The 13,664-nt window shown below is 36.0% G+C and overlaps 1 protein-coding gene across 5 annotated transcripts in view; it reads right to left on the bottom strand.

The window, feature by feature from the left end:
* The window catches only part of LOC135692714 (uncharacterized), a 35,143-nt gene that overhangs the window by 9,183 nt on the left and 12,296 nt on the right, over positions 1-13,664 (bottom strand). For all 5 annotated transcript variants that reach the window (XM_065210967.2, XM_065210965.2, XM_065210969.2 and 2 more), the window contains exons 20-31: positions 13,496-13,579; positions 13,313-13,370; positions 4,804-4,953; positions 4,423-4,502; positions 3,874-3,983; positions 3,576-3,680; positions 3,181-3,259; positions 2,282-2,396; positions 1,551-1,631; positions 1,295-1,407; positions 507-561; positions 157-215 (exon numbers count right to left, since the gene is read on the bottom strand). In XM_065210967.2, the coding sequence (XP_065067039.2) occupies positions 157-215; positions 507-561; positions 1,295-1,407; positions 1,551-1,631; positions 2,282-2,396; positions 3,181-3,259; positions 3,576-3,680; positions 3,874-3,983; positions 4,423-4,502; positions 4,804-4,953; positions 13,313-13,370; positions 13,496-13,579 (1,089 nt within the window). The remainder of the gene's footprint in view (positions 1-156; positions 216-506; positions 562-1,294; positions 1,408-1,550; positions 1,632-2,281; positions 2,397-3,180; positions 3,260-3,575; positions 3,681-3,873; positions 3,984-4,422; positions 4,503-4,803; positions 4,954-13,312; positions 13,371-13,495; positions 13,580-13,664) is intronic.

Raw genomic sequence — 13,664 nt, 5'->3', positions numbered from 1 at the left:
GAGTTTTTCCACTAGACAACGATTTTCTGCTCTCGTTACGGCCGCGTGAAGAAAAATATATCGGTTGGGAAAAACAGAAACAAAGTCGGCAAATTAATTTTGCTGATTGGCGAAACAATTATTGCTCAATTGAAACAGTAGCGAAGTTTCTCCAACCTTGTTAAACTGCTCAATCTGACTCTTTCTTTGATCGTAGTCTGATGTAATCTTTATATCTACAGTAGAAAAAGGAAACAAATGCATTGATATTTCATCATTTGTGTATTAGAGATGCTTTTAATACGAAAATATTTCAAATGCTCTCGTGTCTAAGTATTATGTCAGTAATGTATCGGTTATAACCCAATAGCAAACATTAACCGAATAATTATCCTGTATCGCTTGCAGTCTAATTTGTTGGTATAAATTAGCATTCTTTTCATCGTCGTGTTTGTCAATCAACACGAAAGAAAGGAATAAAAAAGATTAAACACTGAAACACTGAGTAAAATCGTATGGGAACTGACCATTCCAAATCTTGTCAAGTAAGCAGTTTGAAATCTCTACCCCACTCTTTGATACCTAACAAATGAAATTTATAAACATTATGCTTTAGCAAAGGAGTAATTTAACAAAAAGCTAACACTCTGCAAAAATGAAGAAACAGTATTCTTTCGGAACCATAGGTTAGGCAGTAATTAAAACGAATCTATAATCAAGTTTAAGAAATAACAAAAGTGTTGATTGTCAACACAAACAAAACAAAAATAAAATATTATCATTATTCTTACGCTGAATAAAAAAGTATAAACAAGGATCTCTATTTCTATAAATTTACAGCAGCATGAAGTTTTGTCTTCGAATAAACAAGTTCTCAAACCATTTCTCAGTCGATAAAAATCGTTTTTAAAATAGATGCATTATTTTGGAAGCTCCGAGACAAAAGTTGGTACTTGTTGACATTGAGTGTTTGAACATCGAAAAATAAATTGATTTACATAGCTAACAAACACAGGGTATTTGATAGTGTAACAATTAAAGGGATAGTTTTAATCGTCCATACATATATGGGTAGTTTAAATCGCAATCTGTTCTTCTCTCATGCGACTCTAGTACATACGTATTCGATAAATACTCTGTCCAAATCCGCATTTTTTTCGATATGCTATAAATTTCGATATACGTTTAATTTGTAGTTCAATATGTAGTACAATAATAGCTAAAAATAATGTTCGTACCTTACCTATGTTTATATATCATGTTTTTGAAAAAAGTTTACATATAAATATATAATTTATGGGTAAGCTAACAGTACCTGTCCATTTTTGTAAAGATTCAATTCTTTTATCTGAACTGAGTTGTCTTTTCCAAGAAATGATGCAACATGTTCAATGATTGTTTCACCAATGAACATTCCTTGCACGTGTCCTATAGTTATGATAAAAATGGCAGTTACTTCCATTGGCCCCGAATGAAACAACTATTAGAAATCTAGAAAGTAAATGATAGAATCTGGCGAGTTACAATTCAAGTGTTTAGTAAATGATCTCGTTTCTGAATATTACACTTACCTGGTGCACGCACAAATGTATTGAAAGGCGTGTTGGTCTTGCAATCTATGTTTCGAATGTTCCAGTTTGGGCAAAAATATGCTGAAAAAAACCAGATTCTTGACTATAAACACCATACAACAATTTAAAAGCAATAAGGCATCTATATATTATCTTATAACGTATATATTATCTTTTACTAGTGCGAGGATGGATCAGTTGCTAGAGGCGCTGACTACAGACTCAAGGGTCCGTGGTTGGAGTCCCTGGCATGACTAAACTTTCATCTAGAGTGAGGAGAGTCGCCAGCTCTCTGTAATTCCAGGCATAGGAATCATGTGGTGTGGTCACATCGAGAGGAAGGACCAGGACACTGCTCGATAAGCATACGCTTCTCAGTGTGCTAAAAACTACCTTCGGATGATAGGTAGAAACAAATACAAATGTATATAGCGTTTTCTATACGAAAACGAGCACTTTATGACAGACCAGTAAAATTCCTTTTTTAAATCAAAAATAGAGGGCTTCCTCCCCCAAATTGCTTCAAAATTATACTTAAAAACCAAACCAAAAACGTCTTGCTTTTAGTAAGTTGACCCCCCTCAAAAAACCTTTTTACCCCCTCAATCTGCACTATATTTGATTGGTCTTTGGTTAAAAGCCTGCCTGAATTTCTCCCTATTTTCAAGGTTCACCCCTTAAAAAAACTCCACATCTTGGTCTTCAGTAAATAGAATTTGTTTTAGTCTCACCATTATCAAGACATTGTCCAGCTAGGTAACCATCATAATTGTCGCCTGCGATCCCAGAGTCATTGTAAAGTATCACATCGCATGCCTGGAGCATTCCTTCCTTAGAGAAGCCAACCTTTAGGCGAAAGAAATAAGAAACTGTCTTGCTTATCTCAAGTTTTCTAAAGACGTACAATTGTGTGCAAGAAAAGAAAATGCAGATCTCTATTTTTGTTTTGGATAATTTTGAACAATAAAACCATCAGTCAAATCTGGCAATGTGTCCATCGAGGTAATAAAAGGGGCTACAACCCCCCACCAGCTTAAAGGAGGTGTGGGGGGTTGTAGCCCTTTCTTCTGGTCAGTGCACCCTGGGTCATGGCTTTATTGCTAGGTGACACAGGTAAGAATCCAATCGTAAAGAGAGATTGCTTTACGAAAAAGGGAACTTGAATTAGATAGCAATTAGATAGCAAAACTTCAATTTCTACAATAAGGCTGCGTAGTATTGACTACAGATTAAGTACTATTTTAAAATGTTCATTTGAAAGCAACAAATTTCGATCTTTAGCTCTGCTTTTATGATGCGAAAAATATGCACTATTGATCATTTTCATTGAGACTATTTTGATAACTGAAGCATACTGAAACAAATTTTCAGATGATATGACTGTAAAACATTAAAAAGTCGATCAAAATTGTTAACGTTTGTTTGAGCAAAACCTTTTTGCATAATTTGAATCAACTTGTACAGAGAATACCAACTGTTGTTAATGGCCGTCGGCAGATACTAAAATGGTTTGAACCATCTATCAGTCACTAAACGTGAGAGTTGGCCCATTTCATTACCATATAGCTTAAGCCACTGTAGTACCTGTCGATTGCCTTAAGCGCATTTACCATAAAAGATAAACATTTACCTTGTATTTGGCTATGAACGGAGCACGCTTGCCAACCATATTCAGATTGTCAGATAATGTCATCGTCATACGAACAGGCCTAGAGAAACAAGGCATTTCAAAAATATGTTTTGACAACATATACATTGGACTCAAAACCATGAAAGAAGACCAGCAATCGTGACAAATAAGTTAAAGCTCGCAGCCCTTTTCAAAATTTTCAAAAAAGAGGCGCGGCTTGGGCGTTTACCGCGATCATTTTCCATTGAGCAACAAAATATTTTTATAGAGCTACATCTTTTTAGCCTGACAGTATTACTAATGTACGAAATATTCATAGCACAAAAAGATACGTTTGTCACAGTTATGTACAAAATTCCCTTCTAACTGCTATTTCAATTAATCAAATTACACACCTGTCCAAAGTGTGAGCAGCAACAGCAACAGCGCTTGCTATTTTGGAAGGGTATTCGATTTTCCCGCCAAAACCACCACCGAGACGAGGCACGTGGATATCAATGCTTTGGAATGGACAGAAGCTTATATAAGTTTAAGAAATAAACAATAATACGTACTCATGCTTTAACATCTCATATCCCAATTTTAAGACACCCAGAATGTATATAGGTGAAAATTAACGAGGCACTGAGTTACAAAAAGATACATAGAGGCTGCAAAGAGCTCTGTGTTGAAGGAAATGATATTAAAAGAAACCTGCTCGCTTTCATTCCAAGAGCACGTGATACATATTCTTGAACAAGTCTTGAGCATTGAGTAGTGCTGTATACTTTATAGCCAATATCCTGAGGCACAACTAAACAGGTCTGAAAAACAACAAGCATTTTATAAAATATGGTACACATTGTATATGGAATATGGATCCATTGCTAGGGCACAAAAAGATAAAGACATGAGTTTAATATTGATATAATGTGTGAGAAGGAGGAGCCGCGGAATAGGCTGTCCGCCGGATACTGCGAATCTTGCAATGAGTAAAATATAAACACAAGGATAAAATTAAGGAACAAAGCAAAACGGCGACGCGAATCCAATGTAATAAGATAAATTTTCAAAATAAATTAAATTAAACGTATACTAATATTTCGCCCCGGCATACAGGGCTTCATCAGAGTAAATGAAACGAACGAGTGAATGGATTTGAAATGTGAGATGGTGATGCCGGATTGGTGGATGTTGAAAGGCATGATTGTGCATGATCGGTTGTTCTCAAGTGTCAGGTATCGATGTTGCAATAAAGGTTACCTGTGGCTCGATGTAAAAGTTATGTTGTGATCCACATTTAGCTTCACCCTCAACTACATGATCACACTGCGTAAAAGCGGCTGTAATGGAAATCAAGATTGCATGTTAGCAATGATTGGCTTCATATGTTTGACCGATTCATTAGATCTAGCACTACAGATACTACCAAGATAAAATTTTCATCTTAATAATACTGAGAGGACCAGGACGATGATAGATTGATTGCTAAACTGATTGAATGCCATGATTGATTGATTGGTTGATTGTAAGATGATAAAGACAATAGCGATTGATGATTATGATCAATGATGACGATAATGATTTATGATTATGATGTCTATGATGATGATGATTGGGGAATATTAAGATTTTGCTTCTTACCATCTGTGTCTCCAACTTTAATGTCTGGAAAGCGAGTAGGGTGGAAACATTTTTTTCTAATCGCCTCCTCCAATGTCGTAACTGGCTCTTTCACATTACTGTACTTGACTTTAACCATTTTGGCAATTTTTTCTGCATTTCTTTGTGAATCTGAAAGCCGAGATAATCGGTGGTAAGAACACAAGAGACTTCAACAGCCTTTTTTATTGGCAGATCAACCACATTCACGTCAAACTGCAGCCAATCTTACAACAGTTTACGTTGAAAGATATTAAAAAGAATAAACATATATGACTTATACAGATCGAGTCAAAATGGTTGTTTAATAAACAGAATTGGTAGTGACATTTTAAAGCAAATTAAATCGTTTATGGTTGCACGAACACTTGAAATATCGTACTATATTTCAGCAAACGATAAACGAATTCACAAATAAACTTTAAGCTGCCTACCAAAAGGGCAGCCGGTTTGGCAGAATAAACATCTCAACTCATTTACTTTGTCAACTAACATTTAGAACGGTGGCACGAGAGACAGATTTGTATACTGATATTCTATGGGTATTAGTGGTAAAGTCAAGGGATGTTATGGGGAGTAATTAGCCCCCCCCCCCCACTTAAATTAAAACATGATCCATATAATTCATCTAAAAATGAATACAAATGCATTAGGTAGGGGAAATACAAGTTTTGCCCAAGATTAATCTAAAAATGGTATTCATGCATTAGGTAGGGGAAGTTTAAGCACCGCAATGTGGCCAAAAGTTTTTTTGAAATTTTCATAGCAAAATCTTGAAACTGTGCGATATTGAAAATTCGGAAAACTAAATATTTTCTGTTTGAGACAGTTAGGTAAAAAGTTTCAAAGCACAAAAAGTAAGCATACTCGTTTTAGTTGAATGGCTACTTATGTTAATCAGTCGGCTAACTTCACAACATCATAATCGACCACGGCTATTCTAATTTTTTTTTATGTTAGGGCTTTAAACAGAACTCGTTGTGCAGTCAGGCAAGCTGCTCAATAATCTTTATCAAAGCTGTAGGTAGTGTCAAAAGTGACCTACAAACAAATCTCTAACTAGGGAAGGAAACGAGGACCGATGTGAAGGGGATAGGGCCCAGTTTGTTGATTATTGCTTGTTCAGAGGCAAATAATTTTCAAAGTTTACTAGAAGCAACGAGAAAATGAGAACTCGAGTTTGTGAACTGGTTTATTGATCATCATTAATAATGAAATGTAAGAAAATGTGTTGTTTTATTATCTTCGATATTTGTTGCCTTTAACAAGACATTGTGCTTTTTCTATAACACAAGAAAGTGTTATGTTGGAAGCAAAAAAGTTGAACCACTTTTATAAAGCTTTTGTTAAAGTTTTGGTATTACTTGCAAATAAAACGACAAACCAAGCATGAAAAACTATGTTCTATACATTAAATAACGAACTCAGCTTTAAGCACATACGAGCTTCACCATCCTGATGAGAGAGATGTAGAATCAAGAAGAGAAAATAAACTCTTTTACTAATTTCAGCATTTAAATAACCATGTAGGGTGATATATACATGCTCAAGCATTATCGGCTGCATTTTAATTCTAGTCGATACAAGAATTGCAAAGTTTATTTATTATTCTGTTCTTTAAGGGCTTCTTATGGTAGCAGTGCCTTGTCCAAGATACTAGCAACCCTTCTTAATGGTGACCGTTCTTTGGGTAGTGAGGTTTTTTTCGGTAGTAGTGAGTTTTCTTTGCGTAGTAAGGCTTCTTTGGGTAGTAGTGAGTTTTCTTTGCGTAGTAAGGCTTCTTTGGGTAGTATGGCTTCTTTGCGTAGTATGGTTTCTTTGCGTAGTATGGCTTCTTTCGGTAGTAGTGAGTTTTCTTTGCGTAGTAAGGCTTCTTTGGGTAGTAGTGAGTTTTCTTTGGGTAGTAAGGCTTCTTTGGGTAGTAAGGCTTCTTTGGGTAGTAGTGAATCTTCTTAGCGTAGTATCGCTTCTTTGCGTAGTATGGCTTCTTTCGGTAGTAGTGAGTCTTCTTTGCGTAGTATGGCTTCTTTCGGTAGTAGCGAGTCTTCTTTGCGTAGTATGGCTTCTTTCGGTAGTAGTGAGTCTTCTTTGCGTAGTATGGCTTCTTTCGGTAGTAGTGAGTCTTCTTTGCGTAGTATGGCTTCTTTCGGTAGTAGTGAGTCTTCTTTGCGTAGTATGGCTTCTTTCGGTAGTAGCGAGTCTTCTTGGGGTAGTATGGTTTCTTTCGGTAGTAGTGAGTCTTCTTTGCGTAGTATGGCTTCTTTCGGTAGTAGTGAGTCTTCTTTGCGTAGTATGGCTTCTTTCGGTAGTAGTGAGTTTTCTTTGCGTAGTATGGTTTCTTTCGGTAGTAGCGAGTCTTCTTGGGGTAGTATGGTTTCTTTGGGTAGTAGTGTGTCTTCTTGGGGTAGTAAAACATAGCGTCTGCCAGCTCTTCGTCTAAATAGAATGAAGTGAAATTGTTAAATATTTACTCAAATAAATATGGCAAATGATTAAAAAACTATACAAAGAGACTTGATAAAGGAGTGAACAAGTTATTAAGAAAACAACAGTTTGAAAGTGGGGGCTTGATTTGATTGCTTACAAATTCGTAAGTCAGACAAGCGTGAAAAACTTTGCGATATAATGCTTCCGGTAAAGGAACGTTATCAGCTCAATATTGTGGGAAGTTACCTTCGTCAGCCTCTGCAATATCATCATCCTCATCAGCCTCTGCAATTCCGTCCTCATAATCATTAGCCTCTGCAATGTCTTCATTTTCCTCATCAGTATCTTCAGGGTTCTCCAAATCGTTTTCCAGGAAGTCATCCTCCTCTACATTGTCATCATTTTCTTCCTGGAGATTATCACTTTCCTCGCTATCAGAAGAAGCTTCGACTTTTGATGCTTCTAGCGGATTTTCTTTGACATCCTTGCTGATGTCGTTTGCTGTTGAAGCTAAATCCTTAGATTCTTCTGAGGGACTTGCGGAGGATGAGCTCTGCACGGCGTCTTTAACAGTATCGTCTTTTGATACTTCCGCTGCCGAAAAAGGAAACAGAATAATTGAACAATAGATGTTCCAAATTTTGCACGGGAAAAATTGAAGCTAGCAATCCCGTACATGTTTAACTTTCTAACCTGTTATTGGACATGCTAAGGTGCTGTGAAATTGGCAAATATAGAATCGCCTACGAGTAAGTTAATCTTGATGTGTTGCGAATCACATTAAGCAAATTGATTCCTGTTTGCAATTGGCAATTCCAGGCACTAAACCTGCACAACATAATTGGCACGTTTTAACTTACAAAATTTGACAAGGAAGAAGCCCCTGCAGACTTCTTCTCTACAGATTATAAAATTGTAGGAGTGAAATGTTTATACCATAAATGATAAAATTTTCTTTGCTGTAAGATGATTTCACTATGACATCATTTAATTATTCTAAGAATTATTTGTAAGCAAAGAATTGCCACCTTAACCAGCTTAAGAAAAGTATCAAACAAACTATCATTTTCTGCCTGCAATTCTTGAGTGATTTTAAATACGCAGTCAAAAATTTGCAAAGATAATCAGGTTACAAGCGTGATAATAAAACATATACATATGTAAAATTAGTTCGAATGTCAACATACCATGCAAGCATGCAACAAGGCCAAGCACTAGAAAGACGCAAAGCACCTTCATTTCGAATCTAAAAGAAATATACGATGATCAGTTTGCAAACAAATGCATCACCAAATGTTTCAAATTATCTTTAGTACATCCAATCGAACGGAACTTTAACTTGAACTCGAGCAGAAGAAACTATCAACTGAAGGAATTCTTCAATGAAAAAATTAAGGATAAACAAAAATGAACAGAAGAACCGTAATACATACCCGAAGCTCTGAGCACCAAAAAGTTAGCTGTCAGCTCTGGAGACCCACAACTGAAAAACTTCTGCATTACAGTCTCTTTTATACAAAGCCCATTAAGGATGATTAGAATATTACCACTTACCAGCAAAAGCTAAGAAGTTACAATATACAATGAAGCGTCCCCCATAATTAGATGCTTTGATGTAATAGCTACTTGAATCTTCAATTAAAAAACGCCAAGAAGGCAACAGCCAAACATGCATCATTTTAACGGACATGAAATAATACTTAATACCAAACGGTTCATTCATTAATAGGCTAATTGTACCCTAAATAGATCTAGTTTTATAAGCATCGTGTCCTGACATGCACGGTACGCCTATGCGATGAAACGTAATGAGGCTCATGTCTTATGCGGTTTGATGTTTTTTTGAAAATTGACCGCCTTCTCTATAAACACAAACCAGTAAATTGAAAATGATAACTTCTGTGGCATTCTTTACAGGTAACAATATCTTAGATGGTATCTGTAAACTGCATTTTTTTGGAAGATTGACAGATGCTTTCTTGGCATGGCGACTAGTGAGCAACATGGGTGAGCCAATAGAGTCAACTAATAGATATGAGCATGGATATGTTTATTCGTATAAAGAAAATCGTTGATTGAAAAGAAAAGCTCTTTAAAAATTTTCATAAATCTTTTGCAGGACTCTGTATACCAATATTCATTACTACAAGAATGTTTGCGCATAGGTAAAATAGAGAAAAAAGAACGCTTGAACAGGTTCAGCTCCATGCTAACGTACAAATACCCCCCCCCCCCTCTCCAACCCACCCCCTTTCCACAGTAACCTTTTCAAATATCCAATGCTGCTGCTTTCGTGTTTTCTATCTGATTTATCATCCCCTTTGTGTTTAGAAAAAATCAAACGAAGATAATAATCATTGATCTTAAAAGCTGTAAGGTAAATAACGAGTCAGCTTGTAGTTTTAAGAAAACGAGTCAGCGAGTCAACATTTATGAGAACGGCTACCAAAAAAGGCGTGTAGAAAAATGCGTTTGGGGCGTGAAAAACCTTTTTAAGAAAAAACCAGATTCCAAAGTTGATAAAAATATTTTAAAGTACTATTTTCACAAAACATACAATGGGAGTCTTGTTTTTATATATAGGTTTATAAGACTTTCCCCTGCATGTTTTCACAATACCGAGTCTTCTCTTTCCACATTCTCCAATAGCATTCAAAATCTCCATGTTGTTTGAAAATGAAAATACTAGCTACAACCCTTGATAGATGGAGATGAAATTTTGCAACTAGTTTAATGTTAATAATTCTGCAACCAATATGCTTGATTCTCTGATTCAGAATGGGAGAAGGACAGCAGGTCAGATGTAAAAGTTGTACTAAACACGCAAGCTACAATCCTTGCCAAAAATCTTGGAACACTAACATCGGCTTTCAAAGGAAAATTCGGTCATCCCTTCTCCCCCTAGGAACAATGCTCATTTACTAGTGGTATTTACAGTCTCTTTTCGTGGCCGAAGTGGTAATTACAGTCTCATTTACAGTCCGTTGGGCCAGCCCATTTCGTAATATTTTTCTAAACTATCAAAATTTTTTAAACATGGCTCAAAACGTTTCGCTCAACAGCTCAGACTAGGATACATAGGAGCAGAAGCGGACTGGCCCACCGGAACACCGGGAAATTTCCGGGTGCGACCTCTGCCCCAAGTTTATGCAAAACTTGTCGAGGATTTATGTCCTAATGTAAGAACCTTTTATAAAACTTAATGGAATTAAACCGGCTGTTTGGAAAAAAACTGTTTTCAAATTTATAACTAGCAATGAAAGTATTCCAATCTTTCTTCAAACTTAAATAATTTTTGTCCCAGGATAGAGACTTTTTTTTAAGAAAATTCGTTATCCTTTTTACCATGTCTACGCGCAGTTACTCATACAAAGGGAGCCTATTAATGCACAAAATCACCAATTTGCACAAAACAGATGGCAGCAGGATCTCTTAGAATTCATTTGTCCAAGATATGTTATCAGATATTTTTGGGACAAGTCTACAGTTTTAGGCACATGTTCAATACTTGATCATGATTCCACACGCTGATGTACTGGCATTTTTTGGATAAGTATGTTGTTCCTACCTATCATTCATACTTGTTGCTCTAGCTCTTGATTTCCTCAGTAAGATTCCACAGTCATCTTATCTGTATTAGCATAGTAATACTCTTTAAGACCAATTAAAACTATCAATGTAGGTTGGAAAAAACGACAAAAAGTCCCTTTTTTATAGTTTGAGTACCACGACAGTCCCTGCTTAAAACTTTGAAAGTTAATTGCATGCTAAAATGAATTTCCAATATCAAAGAATGATTTGGCTTTGCGCTTATTAATAAGATATCCATATAAGGATATGGGGGGTAATTAGACGTCACGTGAATAATTAAAACTCATTTTACTACCTTAAACGTGTTAAAAACGTCAATCCAGTCACGTTTCTCCTTCGCAGAGGATAAGCAGAACTTCTCTTGATTTAACCCCAATTTTACCCCAAAAACAGCGGCAAATCCCCATTTACCATCACAATTCAATATCCCCAGTTGATAAAGAACTCTAAACCGGTAATCAAAACTTCCCTGCCCAAAAGTAGTACTCCCCGCCATTTTGGTCTGGTCTAATAAGGGAGGAGGCGAATGCAAGGAGGGGGTTCAAAAGTGCCTTTCAAATTTTCGAAAGTTGATTTTGCTAAATCACCAAATCTAAGTACTAAGAGCAATGTGAAATGGCCCTGCGGCTAGAAAAGGCCTCGAGGCTAAAAATGAAGATATCATCAAATATATTTGCTTTCCAGTTTTCATTGCTACGTTATAAAATTTATTAATCATCAACTAGAGCGTTTAATACTGCTCAGGATATCATCAGATGTAGTTAAAGAAGCTACAAGGACAGATTAAAGCATTTAAAAATCACTAATCGCATCCCTTTATACTCCCAAAACAATTACCTTTATAAAATATTCAGGGCTTCATTGCTATCGGACTGATTCCTATCAGATCTTTATGAAAGCTAATTTTACAACTAACATTATTTTGGGCAAGAACAGCACGGTTTTTGATTTCTAGCATGACAGCCATTATCTTAAGAATGCTGAAAGAAGGATAAAAAAGTGGCGAGCACAAGAGCGCAGGAAGCAGAACTGTAAAACTTAAGCGTAGGGTATCTGGTATTCGATTACGTTAGTTGGTCCCTCGCATCGAACATTAGGCAAAAAACAGGAAAGGCGTAGTTGCAAAAATCACAATGCCCAAATTAAATGCGATTCGGCCATAGGTCAGCATTTAGACAAGAATACAGAGTGCCCAAAAATGTATGATAACGACATTACAGAATTATCAGGCAAGCAACGCCGTTGTCTCGCAAGTATTTAGGAATCTGCTTTCATGAAAAATGATCCCGACTTCAAAAGACAGAAAGAGATCTCTTCTAGACCTCTTCTGGAATCTTCAACTGAATAAGAGGTTAGTGGTCTCAGCTTGTTCAAGAACATGGAAATAACTAAATTCACCATTAATCCTTTCACTATATTTTCGATCGGCATCTGGATATAAATCTATGCTTACCTTAAGTCATTATCTGACATTCGTACTCTCTGAGAACTTACCTATTCGAATAGTACAAAGTTAACTATGTTTAAACTTTTCCCTGCTATCTATTCATTTTATTTGTTAGTAAATCTATTTTCGGACAAATCTATTCAACGTTGCCTTCTTTGCAAAAGCAATAAAACTAGCAACCACGTTTACTTGTAATAAAAGTGCACATATGATTACTTGCCCCAAGGTTCCTAATAGTTTCGGCTATAAGTTTTAGCGGCAATGCAAGTTTGAATTATGTGTCTCATGTCAACAATTTATCGACGATATTTGCATCTTTTTAAAAATGAATGCATTTAATAAACATTAAATGAGAATATAATTGTCTACATGATAGGAAAAGAGACTAATAGCAGGACGAAACGTCATAATGAGACGAGAGGAGATTCATTACAATGAAAGAAAGCATTTTTACGATCGACTTCAAAGGCTGCATATTGGGAAAAGCTATTCCTTGGCGATGAGCTAGACAGCTTTTGAAATTACTGCAAGAAAAATTGAGCTAATGTTCTTTGATGATAACTCCTCTGTTTATTTCATTTACTTATTTCAACTTCCCCTCTGATGTATCGCCCTGTTTAGCTTAGCTAGGTGAATCTACCAACCTCCTTTATGTTAGTTAAACCATTGGTTAAAGGTGGTGCAGCACATATATATTACATATATCTTGTATTGCACGTCTCTCAAATTCTCCCATCGTTTGAGTCTTATACAAATCTTGAGACAGAAGAGAATTTTTATGTTTATATTCTGTCGCTTCGGCGCGTTTTTGATGCAGTTTCCTTGATTGAAGCACATTGAAGCGTGAATCTCAGGGCTGCAACTGAGAAGTGTCCTATTCTTCACATCAAAGCGCATATAGCTCTGCCTTTAGTGAATCAAGAACTAAATAACAGAGCAGTACACATTTTCTTACCGAATCAAAGTATTTGAGGAAAGATTGGAGACTATAGTAAATACAAGGAAGAGACAATATCTTATACATACTTGCAATGACAAGAGCTATTGGTTGGCCATAGTATGATATTTCTTTAGTAGGGAAAATCTGAAAAAATATCGAGATACGAAAAACATAAATACACGTGCCCAGATTTGCAAAAAAGCACAGAAGATCAATGAAATTAAAATATAATTGAATATTTTTATTAAAACTGATACAAAAACACGAACCTCTTCAAAAGAGGGCTGACCTCTCCAATTATTCACTCCAGGGACATCTTTAGCAGAAATGGACGCAATAAAACCAGGGTGGTTCTGAAATAAAAACCTATGTTAGACAGAAAGAAGCTGTCATGAAAATAATTATAAGCTCATCAATTTGTCTTGGTGTATAAGATTT

The sequence above is a fragment of the Rhopilema esculentum genome, chromosome 3 (assembly GCF_057945365.1).
Source record: "Rhopilema esculentum isolate cy_ngs chromosome 3, ASM5794536v1, whole genome shotgun sequence".
NCBI lineage: Eukaryota > Metazoa > Cnidaria > Scyphozoa > Rhizostomeae > Rhizostomatidae > Rhopilema > Rhopilema esculentum.
This window is presented reverse-complemented; position numbering and strand designations above follow the sequence as displayed.